Source organism: Lactuca sativa, chromosome 3 (assembly GCF_002870075.4).
Source record: "Lactuca sativa cultivar Salinas chromosome 3, Lsat_Salinas_v11, whole genome shotgun sequence".
Taxonomy (NCBI): domain Eukaryota; kingdom Viridiplantae; phylum Streptophyta; class Magnoliopsida; order Asterales; family Asteraceae; genus Lactuca; species Lactuca sativa.
In genome coordinates, this window is record NC_056625.2 from 41,321,417 (window position 1) to 41,337,280 (window position 15,864).

Here is a 15,864-nt window from a genome sequence, read left to right on the forward strand (position 1 = left end):
TTCTCCTTATCACTCCGAAACGTTATATGCTATTTCTAATATCGTAGTCATACGCTTAGAATCCTGAACATATAAGGTTTCCAGATCCTGTCGGCAACAGACCATAGATCCGTACAAATAATATCATATCTGGCAAACATATAGCATTTAGCACATAAAAACATTTTAGGAATCTTTCCTAAAATATACTAGTGCTCGTGTCTAAAATATGGTAGAAACTCATCTCACGATCATCACTTAGCATTCTAAGTTTAAGTCTAGAAATCCTAAAAATTCCTAATTCGCTTAAACTAATGCTCTGATACCAACTATGACATCCCCATTTTCACGGCCAGAAAAGATCGATTTCATTTATGCTTTTTAAAATAAAATCAGAGTGATCTTTCAAAAGGTGTTGCAGAATTTATCCTCAAAACAAAATATAATAAAAATTTATCAAAGCATTTCTTAAAGAAATGTATTTTCATTATATTACAAAATTTCGGGATGTCATGTTCCGATACAGACCAACAGCCTAAACAGTACGATATAGACCTTACAACAGTTATTTACATCTACTGGCCTATAATCCAAAATCCCTCGTCATCATCCAACTACGCTCTTGTTCCACTACCTGTGTATAAAAGCTGAGTGGGTCAGACTTGGGAGCCTGGTGTGCATATAGGGTTTTTAACCCACAATAAATAAATTTATTAATTTTCATCAACCAACAATAAATTTATTAATTTCATCAATCAACAATAACCATGATTACCCATTCCCGTTATCCTCACTTTATGTCTATAAACATCTAATAAAAGGGACCTAACTTAAGCATCATCATCGGGCTAACAACACTTTTTAAGGGATACTTCTGTAGTTTCTTAAGGTTCCACCCTAAGAATCCTCTATCATTCGCTCATTCATTCCAAAGGATTGCCCTAAGGTATAGGCACAAAGTCCATCGTTGCCAATAGCACAGCTGCCAACGTTCTCTATTAGGCACGGCTGCCAATATTATCATCTAGGCGCAACTGTCGGGATTATGACGTTCTCTATTAGGCATAACTGTCGATATTATCCAGTGTTCTAAAAGGCGCGCCATGGCGTGATGCGTGGCTCCGCCGTTACGAAAAACCTCATAACGTTGCTGTTAGGCGTAACGCGTGGCAAGGCGTGATATGGCGTGCCATGGCGCGTTATGGCGTGTTATGGCGCGTGTTTTTTCGTTTGAGACACGGTTTTTTGCTCTTTGTTATGTCTGTTCTAATCGGAGATACATGTATTGTGGTTTTCGTTAAATTTTTGTTACTAGTTATTGATCTAACACTTATAAAAAGTAGTTATATTTAATATAAATTTATATTTATGTGGTAACATAATTTTAAATTAATACAAAATCGCCGCCTTACATCACGCCTTGAAAAACGCCATGGCTCGCCAGGGCTCGTTAAGCTTGAGGCTTGACCTTGCCGCTACGCCACGTCTCACGCCATTTAGAACCTTGATATTATCCTTTAGGCGCAACTTCCAGGATTATGTTATATCTATTAGGCATAGCTGCAAAAATGATCCATTAGGCGTAGCTGTCAGGATATTTAGATTACAACTGGTGAACACTTAAATCAAAATACCTGGTGACCACTACGTTCAAAAATACCTAATGAACACCTAGTGAACACTCAACTCAAAAATACCTAATGAACACCTAGTTCAAAAATATATGATGAACACATAGTTCAAAAACACCTACAAGTTACGAGCCTGCTAACGTTCCACTGAACTGCCTAGAAAAGCCTGTGGTTGTCATCTATACTCCGCTAGATGACTGGAACATCAACAACTTCGAGGTCTCTCATCATTTTATTTCATCACATATCAGCTATTTCATCTACCCATGTTATACCCAATATATTTGTAGATGAAAGTACATATACAGTTTAAATCATTCTAAACATGTATAAAATATTCATTCAACATCCATCTCAAATAAAAAACAATATATATATATATATATATATATATATATATATATATATATACACACACACACACAACACGTATTTTATATAAAATACATTATATTTATGTGTAGGATGAAAGTGACTATACACTCACTTTATTTGACTATAATTGGACAACACTTTGTCCCTTAAAACAATATTTTTCTATGAAACCGAGATGTTTTCTCAACAATCAGGCTCTGCGCAGGCAGAGTTTCGACTCGAAAAACTCTTTTTATCGGAGACTTCAAAGCTCCGGGCATTCTTCGGGTGCTAGGATGGTACCCTAGGCTTTGTGGGGGGAGGGGGGGTTAGGATAGGCTAAAAGGAAAGTAGAAGGTGTAAAAGTGTGAAAATTATAAACATAACTCGGGCAGCCTCACATCCTATTTATGGGAGGTTGATGCCTCGCATTACGCTAGGCGTAATATCATGGTACGTGGAGCGTACTACTTCACCAGCGCTACGTTGGGCGTAACTTTGGTACGTTGGGCATACGAGACGTGGCGCCTGATCGGGATCCGAGCTTCGGACGCGTCATAGCTACCAAAACGCATCCATCATGCGAAGGAGTAGGGGTGACCAACTTCGGATCACATACACGATTACGTTGGGCGTATACCTTCGTACCAGCCTCGAAATTTGGGCCTTGAACTTTAAAATTTTGTAACTTTCACATACGGACTCCGTTTTCGACGTTCTTTATATCCACGTGTAGGTGAGATTATGCTCTACAACTTTAGTTTGGAGTCCTTTGGCTAATTTTGAATTATTTTTAAAGTTATATTTTTAACAGGACGGGACATGAAAAGTCCATTAAAAATTCATAACTTTTTCATGCGACGTCCATTTTCCTCTATATTTTACCGTTAAACTACTAGCAACAAGATCTTTGATTCTTGTTTAGATTGTGTCGGCTAAAAATCTATCGGTCTATAATTTGAATTCTGGGCAGCATACTAAGTCAGATTTGGACATTTTTTATGCACACTCTCGGTTTAACATATACTACGACTTTCATTTAGATCACTAAGGCTAAAAAGCACTTTATCGTAAATTTACTTTTTACGTCACACAATGTCGTGCCAGTTCTGTCGCGAAACTTCGACAGGTCATAACTTCTTCGTTATAACTCGGATTTCGGTATTCTTTATATCTCCGGAATCCTTGTTTCGGCCACTACAACTTTCTTCATAGATATCAACTTTATCTAACATTTTACGTTCGACGCTTATTTTTATCCTTAATTTATTATATTATCATAATTAAATATAAGGCACATAAATTCACATAATTCATTCTCATTACTTCAAAACACATTACACTAACTGACCTATACTATTTCACCGTATTTAGTGCTTAGCCCAGAAACACGGGCGTTACACATTGCATGATAGCTTAGAATCTAACATATTCTAATAGTGGAAGAATTTGATATTGTTACACTTATAAGGATTTGGAATTGTGAAATGAGTATCATTGGAAATGTGTTCAATTGATCTATTTCACAAAGTAAGGACCATAGGTAAACATAGTGTGCATGCTTGGAGCATGGGATAACTATTGTTTTAATTCAAGTATTAAGTTGATTAATCGAAACATTATACAATGAATAATGTGTAACCAATATGGTGATTAAATAAAGGGTGTTTTAATTATATTCAAAAGGTTTTGAGACCATATTGGATTCGATTATTCTTGTGTTTCACTTCGCATGTTTAGACTTCCTGAATAATAAGATTATTCAAACCCTCCACGGCCGATCATATTTTGTAAGTAGGTATTTAGGCAAGACTGTCATGAATCCGACTGTAGATTGTCTAGGTGTTTAGACATAGCACAAGTTTTTGGAGTATTCATGAGTACTTCTGAAATAAGATTTGAGTATTGGATTAAACCCACACTCACTTGAATCACTTCATGGATTTTATCACGAGTGATTGTGAGACGATAATATCTTATATTCTAGAAATGGAGACATATGAGTTGTTGTTTACAAGTCGGCTGCGTATTGATAATACGTAAACTCATCAGTAACTTGATGTTATAAACTGTATTGTTGTCTGTGATTTGATGAGTAAATAGTACAAGCATATGAGTCGAAGTTTATCCGTTCCTTTTACCCTAAGAGGGATCAAAGCGATATCTGTGGGCCCCTCGATTATTTAGTGATGACACGCTAAGCGCTTGACCAAGCCTGGACTGATTTGATTTGTTCAATTAGTTGGTCGTCATAAATTGGAAATCGGGAAACAAACCTTGGACATAGAGAATGATTATAATCCATGTCTCATGTCCATATGATATCTAGAATGGAGGAATATTTGATCCCTTATCTAAAGGAAGCGTTACTGATAAGATCAAAGTTCGACAACGACTTTTGAAAGCTACGATTGCTGATCAGATTCTGAAGTCGTACTTGCAATAATAATTATTAGACTTATCCAAGTGGGAGACTGTTGGATTAGGTGTCTAAGCCCATAACTATTTTTGGTATGTACTTGATTTGATTATGAGCATGGTCCTTTTGAGTTGCCTTTACTCATGCAACTTGATAGGATGACAAGTGGAGAGAGAGAGTGTAGGATTTATTATATGAATAATAAATTGTTACTCAGAATGATTGTATTAATATATTACAAGACTAATATATTATTTGGAAATCATATTATTAATTAGTAATTAATCAGAAATTAATCTAGTATTCATTTTGGGATTAAAGGAACTGATTAGTAATGGAGGGACTGATTATTTAAATTAGTAATAATTATAGTTTGGGCTAATGGACCTTATTGATATGGGGTGGACGAAAATCTATGGAAAGCCCATAGAGTTTTCATCCAAGGCCCTGTCATATGGGGGTTCATGGATTGCTTAAGGCCTAAGCAAGAGAATTAGGGTTTCCACCTGAAAACCCTAATAACCTTAACTATATAAACCCTCCTAACATAAGGATTTTCGGCCCCCCTTTGAGTTTTAGAGAAACCCTAGCTGAAATCCCTCCCTTTCCAACTCTTCCTTTGCATTGAGTGTTTGTGACTCCATTAGAGGTGCAACACTTGGGACACTAAGCTTTCAAAGGTCAAGGAGTTCTTGTTATTGCTACATACAAGTGAGGTAAGGTTCCAAACCCTATTTTACATATGAATTTCGAAATCGGTATGCTAGTATTAGGGTTTATGCTTTGGATGATTATTTGCATGTATAACTTGAGAAAAAACTAGATCTAAAACATTAGGGTTACATGTACACCATATGAATGTTGTAGTGCTCAAAACCCATCAGTAACTCCCCATGGGTGAAGGTTCGGGAAAGACATATTGCCCGCTTGGATGTCACTGCACGACTCGAACCACTAACATAATCTAACTTTGCCGTTCTAAAAAAATATGTATATATGTATGTATGTATACCAACCAACCACACACACATGCATATATGGGTATCCATGGGTGTTGTAATTTGTTATGATATGGAACCTTGTACCGGGTATCCATGGGTGTTGTAATTTGTTATGATATGGAACCTTGTACTTGTAGAAAGTTCAAACTTCAAACCAGTGGACCTATATTGAAAATATATTTTAGCATAATGAGAAGGGAAAATTGCAATAAAGTCCCTACATATTGGCCTCATAATTGATTTAGTCCTTATATATATTTTTTATTCAATTAAGTCTCAAATACCGGTAATCGTATTCAATTTAACCCTTTGACCCGGTCTACAGGTCATCAAAATTTCAAAAATTATATTTTTGGCCCATATTTCAAAATTTGTTATAAATTTGGTCCAAAATTTACACTTTTGGCCCAAATTTTAATCCTTTTATACAAAACTGGTCCAAAATTTACCCTTTTTGCCCAAATTTTAGAATTTTATTATGAATTCACCCAACTTTAGTTTTTTTTTTTTTACAACCTTTTTTCTCAAAATTTTGTTTCTAATATGTTTTTTCTTTATAAACTCATATTTATACAAAAAAACATATTTTCACATAAAAATCTTATTTTTTCTATATAAAAATTGTTTTTAAAAAGTTTTTGTATATGAAATATCTACTTATAAAATAGGTTTGGATTATTTGTGTGATTTCTCTTAAAAAATCAATTAAGAAATTAAAAGTAACCCTAAATTATACTATCAAACTATAGTTTGTCAAAAACTAGTTACACTCATTTTAATATTATTTATTTTTTCTTTAATCACATTTATAGGACAAATAATGTCAGTTCTTAACTGTAGTTCATAGAAAAAAAACCATTTTATTAAAAAATTTCGACATCATGTTTTTGAGTAGGTTATAATATTTTCCTTGTGAAGCTCAACTCAAGCATGTATCAGGTGTTTGCGTAATTTTTTTAAACCAAACTCATGTGTAAATTCTTCAGAAATTTAGTTAAAGTATTCTATTGTGTTATTAATAGTTATAATATTTTATATATTTATGTTGCTATTGTATTTTTGGTCATTTCTCACTCCCCTAAAAACATGTTTATTGATAATAAATTGCAACCGGTATTCCATATAACAGACATTAAAAAATATAGGAAATACAAGATTATAAATAATCCAAGTAAGAAGAGGTTGATTGACAATAAAAAATCACAACCTAGATCGGACACGTGCCATGAATGGATATGTTTTATTTAGATAATATATTTATTAAAAACTTATAAAAAATATATCAAAGTCATGATTTTAAATTTTTTCTAAAAAAGTTCTTACGAATAAAATATAGTATTATTATATTATATATATATTTTTTAAACTTTCATATATAATGTAACTAGTTTAAACTTTCATATAAATGTGATTAAAGAAAAAATAATCCGAACCTGTTTTTATAATTTATGGTTACTTTTAATTTCTTAATTGATTTTTTAAGAGATATCACACAAATAATCCAAACCTATTTTTATAACTAGATATTTTATATACAAAAAACTTTTTAAAAAAAGTTTTTATATAGAAAAAATAAGATTTTTATTTGAAAATATGTTTTTTTTGTATAAATGAGTTTAAAAAGAAAAAACATATTAAAAACAAATTTTTGAGAAAAAAAAAGTTGTAAAAAAAACTAAAGTTATGATGAATTCATAATAAAATTCTAAAATTTGGGCAAAAAGGGTAAACTTTGGACCAAATTTGTAAAAAAAATTAAAATCTGGGTCAAAAGTATAAAATTTGGACCAAATTTGTAATAAATTTTGAAATCTAGGCCAAAAATGTAATTTTTTAAACTTGAATGACCTGTTGATCGGGTCAAAAGGTTAAACTGAATACGATTACCGATGTTTGAGACTTAATGGAATAAAAAATATATATAAAAAATAAATCGATTATTAAGCCAGTATATATATATATATATATATATATATATATATATATATATATAGAGAGAGAGAGAGAGAGAGAGAGAGAGAGAGATAAGTTCAAATGTTTTTGATAACTATTGTGTGCGTGTGTGCATCAATAAGAATTCAGGAAATAATAAATCATTAAATAAATCATTTAAGGATATTATAGTAATATTTACGTATTTAATTATGGTAGATAATTAATATGTTTATTATCCCTTTAAATATGAGATGTCAAAGTCAAAACCTGTAAAAAACCCTACAATTGCCGTCTTCAATTTTCTTCCTTCTCTGTTGTCTCGCTGGAGAAATCGAACCATCAAAGTGTTCCTCCACCTTCTTCTTTAACATTCTAACCCATTATCTTCCATAGCCATACTACTTTTAGCAGCACACAATTTCGTCTTCCTTCCCTCCTCTCCATTACCGATACCTAAACCAAATCATCATCTCGTCACCACAACTCTCTTGTTGGACCACCATCAGGTAACGTCGACATCCACAACACCGATGACGAGTAGCTCCTCACCGGCAACGTTGACAATTTAGTTCCCAGTGACGACGACCACAACTCTCTTCCCCCTGTGACATATTCGTTATTGATGTCCAATTGACCCAGAGGCCACAAAAAACCTGGATATACCCATGTATCTGTTTACTTTACCATAGTTTTATATATTGCAGAATTGTCACTCTTTAATCCTTTTAGGATCTACTGATTTGTTGAATTTTGATTATGGGGCAATTCATAACATCCATCATTATAAAAAAACTAAGAGACAAGATTTTTGTTTAGTGCCTACCAACTGTTTGTTAAAAATCCTAAGAGACAAGATTTTTGTTTTTCATGTTTTTCACAGGTTTCAATATTGGCAAAGGGATAAGCTGTCATTATTGAGAATTGAAAGAAAGTTTCATGCTGCATACCAACTGCTCGATAAAATGCTTAAATCAGGTTTCTGGATTTTCTATCCAATCTTTTTATATAAGTTCAACTATTTTTTTGGCAAATATAAATGAGTTCTTCATAAAGGTTTTTGTTGTAAGTAAGGTGCTTAACAAAACTCGTGAATCAACTTTGTTTCAATTGTATTATAAATTGTTTTGTAGGACCATGGAAGTATCAAATCTGTTATTTTTTTTATTCATTTGATTGTTAATAAATTGAGAGGATAAAAATCTGTTAATTTTTTTTATTCATGTCTTCCGATTATGGTTTTGGTTAATTATTTATATGTTGATAATAAATTCTGCTAGAATTTTACTGTTTTATTTTAATAAAATTTTAATATTTATATGTTGATAATGTATTCTAATAGAATTTTACTGTTGCATTCTAACATAATTTGTGATAGAAATAGCTTGAAGAACTGATGAGAAAGGTTTGAAGAATGAATAAAAGAATGACCACGCTCAGTGTTTAAGAATATTGTTATTTTTTAAGAATCACACTTGTTATTCTTTCAGAATGTTGTTATTATTCAAAGAATCACAATTATTTATTAGGTATATTATTAGTTCAAGAATTTATTTTGTGTATTCTTTTCGGAATGTATTTAGTAGTTTATGATTGACATTATGTTATTATGATAGAATATGTTAGAATGTAGTTATTTTCCAACCTCGGATTCCAAAACTTTGTTATTATTCAATAATATTCTAATAGAATAAAATTATGAAAGAGCATCATTCTAAATAAAAAAAATATTCTGACAGAATAAATTGGTTGTTTTTACAAATTATGTTAGAATTAAAATTGAATTAATTAAAAAAAAATCAAATTTTTAAAATTGGGAGAATTAATTATCCATAAATATCCGAAAATTTCCTTTTATAATTGTAGTTAATTGTCCAAAATACCATTTTGCTAAAATGTGTGTGATTAGATGGTACATGATATCCCATTATAATATCATACACTCTCAAATCATGTTCATTGATGAATTTCATCCGTTGGTCCAGATTTATGTATTTTGGCACACAATAGTTAGTAAAAACAAAATAACCTAAGCCTATATATATATATATATATATATATATATATATATATATATATATATATATATATATATATATATATATAGGAATGAGTTCTATGGAAAACAAATAACTAGGGCAACATCTACCGGAACCAATAATCAAATGACACGTGTCCATTTCTTTCTTCACAAGTAATGTATTGTGGAAGTTATTGTGGAAGTGATGTGTTGTCATGTTTTCATTGGTTCAAATATGTGTTGCCCTAATCATTCATTTTCCATATAACTCTTCCCTCTCTCTCTCTCTCTCTATATATATATATATATATATATATATATATATATATATATATATATATATATATATATATATATATATATATATATGGGAAAAGTGAATATACCCTTAAGGGTATATAAGCTTAGGTACCCATACTCACTATACTACGTCATTTTGTATTATATAATACATTCTAATTATCCAATGTTCTTATAATTTAACTTCTAACTTGATTATGTGTTGTCATGTTTTCATTGGTTCAAATATGTGTTGCCCTAATCATTCAGTTTCCATATAACTCTTCCCTATATATATATATATATATATATATATATATATATATATATATATGGGAAAAGTGAATATACCCTTAAGAGTATATAAGCTTAGGTACCCATACTCACTATACTACGTCATTTTGTATTATATAATACATTCTAATTATCCAATGTTCTTATAATTTAACTTCTAACTTGATTTACTTTCATTATTTTTATAAATTACACATTTACATAATTTACATTTTCAACTATAATATATATAGCCTAGTAGATATTCGACAAATAAAGGTGATATAAGAGAAAGATAATAGTGAAATTTTGAAAATTTTGAAAGTAAATCAAGTTAAGGGTTGAAGTTTAAGAACATTATAATGAATATATCAAACAAAATGATGTATTATGATGCGTTTGGGTACCTAGCCTTATATACCCTTAAGGGTATATTCATTTTTCCCTATATATATATATATATATATATATATATATATATATATATATATATATATATATATATATATATATATATATATATATATATATATATATATATATATATATATATATGCAATTTCTGCTAAGAACCGCTGAAAAAGAATTAGACTTCTCGGAGTGGTGCGGTAGGAGACCGCACCTTGGTGCCACATCAGCAGGGAACACCGCCCCCAGGGTGCGGTTTCCTGCCATTGAGACCGCAGTGCGGCCCTTGAAGACCGCGGTATTTGATTGGTTGGTCATATTCTTGACCGTTGAACGCAATTTCCCCCTTTTTTTTTTTTTTTTTTTTTTTTTTTTCTTTTTTTTTTTGTTTTTTTTTTCTTTCCTTCCTATATATATATATACACATATCAAACTCAATTTTTTTCACAATACAATCTTCTCTCTCTCAAATTTTTTTTTTTTTTAAATCACCACTCTCCAAAAAATGTCATCTTCTTCATCTTCTGAAGAATTTCAAACTATTTTTGATACCGCTATTGCGTGTGTTCAAATGGCGGAACAAACATACAACGTTGTATGTAACAACGCAGCTGCAAGTTCTCAACAGAGAACACGAAGATACATTTACAGAAATCGTGAAGAAGCCAACCAACGTTTGGTGCAAGACTATTTTGCAGAGAATGCCACTTACCAAGGGTATTATTTTCGTAGGCGCTTCAGAATGCTCAAAGGTTTATTCGAACGTATAGTTGAAGATGTAACGAGGGAGTGCAGTTTTTCCCAACAACGCTACGATGCTAGAGGTACACCCGGTTTCACTCCGTTACAAAAATGCACGACCGCACTTCGTCAGTTAGCATATGGCATTCCGCCTGATGCGTTAGACGAAAGTTTTAGGATGTCTGCTAGGATAGCACGAGACAATCTCCATTTTTTCTGCAAAACTGTCATTCAGTTTTATGGTCCAAAATATTTACGTAAGCCTACACGTAATGACATCTTGCAATTGCAAGCTCATCATGCTAGTGTGCATGGGTTTCCTGGAATGCTAGGAAGCTTAGATTGTCTCCATTGGGCATGGGAAAATTGCCCTACAGCATATCATGGGCAATTTACACGAGGTGATCATGGTCACCCAACGGTGGTACTTGAAGCAGTTGCATCACAAGATATGTGGATTTGGCATGCTTTTTTTGGTTCTCCTGGTTCGATTAACGACATCAACGTTCTTAACCGTTCACCAATATTTAACAACATATACGATGGATCCGCACCAGATTCTTCTTTTCAAGTGCATGGAACGCCATATAAGTATGGTTATTATCTGGTCGATGGAATCTATCCTGAGTATGCTGTGTTTGTTAAGTCGTTTTCAGCTCCACATGGTTCTAGACGAAAGAAATTCAAGAGAGCTCAAGAAAGAGCTAGGAAGGATGTTGAGCGTGCTTTTGGAGCTCTGAAGAAACGATGGTTCATACTGAAAAAACCAGCAGCTTATTTGGGCGAGGAAAAACTTCAAGAAATCATGTATACGTGTATTATATTGCATAACATGATTATTGAAGACGAAGGAAGAGCGATATGTGTGTTTGACGAGGAAGAAATAATACCAGAGACACAGCCAATAGAAATTGGTGGCGAAGAGTATATAAACAGAAGAGCAGAGATACGTTGCAATGAAACATTTCATAATCTTCGCAATGACTTGGTGGAACACATTTACGGGGTTCAAAACATTAACCTTAAATTGGATCCACCGGATGACCCCGAAGACGAGTTCTCGGAGAACAACTTTATGTAGTTTCCTTTAGTTATTTTATTTATGTTTTTTAAGTTTATAGGGTTATTTAAATGCCATGTGTGTGGTTTTTTTTTAGTAACGCAATGTACTGTTTTTTTTATTTTCAAGTAATGAAGAATTATGTTTTTTTTTTTATTAAAATAGAAGGTATATTAAATTAAATTAGTTAAAAAAAAAAGAAGTTTTATTAAATTAAAATACTTTAAAAAAAAAACAAAAAAATAAAAGAAATGCAAAGTGTGGCACCACACCCTTGGTGTGGCAAGAAACCACACTTAAGTGGTAAAATGTGATGTAGCGCTTACATGGCGCTTATGTGGCGAGGGAGGGAGTGCGGTTTCGGTGGCACCACTCCCTCCGCCTTATGAACCAAACATAAAATAAACCAATTTTCCTTTTCCCCCATCGTTAACGGCGTCATATTCACGTTTCGGATTTCATTGTCAAATCACGGCGGAGCTGCAATCGATTCACAACTGCGAGGGATAATTAATTTACAGCTCCGATTAGCGGACGCTCGAACTTGACGGCGGCGAAGAAGCTTTAGCAACACAGGGGGAGACAAAGATGGTGAACATGACGACTTTTTTCGGGATGTCATTGGGCGCTTTTGTGTTCTGGCAATCAATGGATAAAGTTCATGTTTGGATCGCTCTTCACCAGGACGAGAAGGTCTGAATCTTTCTTCTTCTCTCCATATGTATATCTAGATCTGTAGCGATATGCTTCGATTGTGCTCGTACTTTGTCGTTTTACTCTTGATATACCTGAATATTCTGAATTAGGGTTCGTTTTATCTGTCGAAATTGAATGCAGCGATTAGGAAAACAATTACTGCTTTGAGGTAGATGCATGATTAATGGAGTGTTAAACTTTTTATAAGAAATGGAATGTTGATTTGATGTTGAATAAGAATTGGTATTAGGCTAAATTTACTTAAATCTGAACTGTTCACATCGTTTCAATTTTTGGTTCCAATTTACCCTCTGTTTTGACTTCCTAAACTCGAACTGCATTCTCAGTGACAGTAGGTTAATGAAGTTCAAACGTACATCCAGTTTTATAACCAATAGCACAAGTCTAAATTTGATAGGAATTTAGCACTGAATATGGATTGTTTGTAACAATTGCAGCAAGAAAGAATGGAGAAGGAGGCAGAGATCAAGAGGGTGAGAGAACAGCTGCTACAAGAAAACAAAGAAAGAGACCCTATTGCATAATTAAAGCTTGGTAATTCATGTTGGGACATTGAATGCATTTTCCCTGAATTTGTTCTTGTTGTATTTTCATGGTTCTTAAGATACACATGTTTTGTCTTGATTAATAACGAATGAATGTCATTACAATTGGTGCTGTTGAGTCCCAACTCCCAAAAGCATCCTCAAGATTTTTTATTGATTCATCATTTTCTATATACCCAGCTGTTTGTTACTTTAAAACAAGGTAAGTCTATATACATAGAGTTTTTTTTTTTTTTTTTTTTTTTTTGCAACATAGATGAGTTTGTTAGAGAAATGGTAATGATCAACACACAGCAATCACATATTTAAGGTAGGAGAAAAGAAAGAACATTGGAATTTATAGGGTTTATATGATCAATCTAATTTATATGGTTTTGTTGACAATACAACAAGAGTTTACAATTATAGACAATGTTTTGAAACCCGGGTCAACCCGTGACCCGGTGAAGAGGATATCATCGATCAACCCTGATTAACAAACAAAGCAATTGTCAATTAATTTATTTTATTCCCCTCATGTGATCTTTCTCTTTTCCTTGGAATCTAAAGTTGAAGAAAAAGTAAATTAAGAGTCTTAATTTAGCAAGTTCCAAGCCCATGATTCTAATTGTTTTTCTAGGGGCGCTTCCCCTCGTACACTCATGTAGTCATAGTGGTCAGATCCCTTCAGGCTTCAGCAATCATCACACTTGACAACTCAACAGAGTTTTTCCAACAAGTCGACATCTCTTTATGCATTGTCTTATTTCCATGGGTCTTGAATAATTTGTTATTCTTTTCTACGTGTTTCAAATGGTTTACTAGCCATCGTGTATGTTTGTAACTTATTTTTGTTGAGAAATTAAAGTTCTTTCTCATGATCAAGCCACCTCAATTTCAAGGAAATACCTAAATCATTCTATAATATCATATACCTATACAATTTAACCACTGATTTCTGGAATGCTTGATATAACCATGTTAAATCCAATTAACCATGTTAAATAAAAGGAAATTGAGTAATCTAACCACAATTTGAGTTACAGTTAAAAAAAAACCAACTTTTTTTTTAAAACTAACCACTTGGTTTGAAATGGGCCTTTCCGGACCTGAAAAAACAGCCCAAACTCAATGCTATATGTATGAACCCCACACACAAAAATACGGAATACACATTTCAGATTCTACAATTCCGAAGTTCCTTCTACCCATATTCCGTACCTAGTTTAAAGTATCAAACCAAGTGAATTCTACTATTTAAGTTAATTGCATTTAAATTTTCAAACAAATATACGTATTCCAGAATGCGTACAACACTCGGGAATACGATAAATGAGTCTGAAATATCCATTTTTGTATGTTTTTTTTTGTTGTACATATATGGGACACATGTAAGTATCTGATAGTGTGTTTAAGATCAATTTTTTAGTCCGAAACTATGTTTTTAAGAGAATCCGGAATGGTACTGTAAATCTGGATTACGAAGAACGTAGTCCGGACTCGTGATAATCTATTCCGGAATGACAAGCTGAATAAAAATCCATCATTACTTTTTTTAGTGTTTGGTATTGTTTAATAACCCCCATTAGTCCAAAGATGAATTTGCATGAATGTTAAAAAAGGTGAGTTTTATGGACGAAATAGTTGTAATTCATTTATAGGAGTTTTCAAATTTGAACCCGATAAAGGTAAAAGTGATTAAAATGTTGTTAAAAAAAGGTTGTTGGAATTTTGTTTTTGTAGATAAAAAGCCAGGATACCAAGTTAGAAAACTAAGTAAAAACTAAACCAACAAAGACACTTGTAAAATTAAGAAAGAAAATTGAAAAGAGTGTTAAAGCTTAAAATGAAAGCATATAGAACTCCAAAAGATATGACCAGGACAAATTCAAACAAACCTATTATTATAGACTCGTTTCAAATAAATTATTTTTTATGGCTATTTTTCAGCAAGTTGGTTTTATTCTTGGATATGTTTATGCAAGTTGTTTTTAATGCCTATGTTAGTATATTTTATTTTCAGTCTCTAACATCTAGTGACTCGATTGATGATGATGAGTTGCCAATACAATATGATATAATACGTCTTGAAGATGAACAACGACGTTTGGTTGATACGACTGCATTAGAAATGATTTGTGATTATCAATGTGCGAAACAACGAATGGTAATACTTGAAATCCCATTATCGCCTTCTGCGATGGAGGAGCGGAGAAAACAAACATTGTATAATATGCAAATGATCTTTACATGTCTGAAGATATACGATAGTTTATGAACACAATGGACCTCATCAAAGAAGCACACATGACAACTCCAACAATGAAAGATCGAATCTAATTGACTTGTAATGGGTCAACCTAATTGAAACCTACATGGAGTTGTTTGAAAATCATGTAGACACCGCTAGTTTGCATTGGATGCAAGTTCCAGGTTATCTTGGAAATGTAATATAAAAATTTAATATTGTAATGTCTTTTGAAACTAAATATAAAATTACAATGTTTTTCATTAACATTAGTACAA

The 15,864-nt window shown here is 32.4% G+C and overlaps 2 protein-coding genes across 2 annotated transcripts; both read left to right on the forward strand.

Annotated features, from left to right (window-relative positions):
* Positions 1–10,801: 10,801 nt before the first annotated feature.
* On the forward strand, positions 10,802–12,118 carry LOC111881507 (protein ALP1-like). The gene has a single exon (XM_052769670.1). It carries the CDS (start codon positions 10,802–10,804, stop codon positions 12,116–12,118), a length of 1,317 nt encoding a protein of 438 aa, XP_052625630.1.
* Positions 12,119–12,518: 400 nt separating this feature from the next.
* LOC111881570 (uncharacterized) lies at positions 12,519–13,532 on the forward strand. Its single transcript, XM_023877974.3, has 2 exons — positions 12,519–12,790; positions 13,252–13,532. The coding sequence occupies exons 1-2, from the start codon at positions 12,686–12,688 to the stop codon at positions 13,336–13,338; spliced, it is 192 nt and encodes a 63-aa protein (XP_023733742.1). The 5' UTR covers positions 12,519–12,685; the 3' UTR covers positions 13,339–13,532.
* The last annotated feature ends 2,332 nt before the right edge of the window (positions 13,533–15,864 follow it).

What these genes read in the sequence shown, in the direction of transcription:
- LOC111881507 (XM_052769670.1), top strand. Translation starts at nt 10,802, where the DNA reads ATGTCATCTTCTTCATCTTCTGAAGAATTTCAAACTATTTTTGATACC.
- LOC111881570 (XM_023877974.3), top strand. Translation starts at nt 12,686, where the DNA reads ATGGTGAACATGACGACTTTTTTCGGGATGTCATTGGGCGCTTTTGTG. An exon ending in CTCTTCACCAGGACGAGAAG is followed by an intron (nt 12,791 to 13,251) that starts GTCTGAATCTTT and finishes TAACAATTGCAG; the next exon opens with CAAGAAAGAATGGAGAAGGA.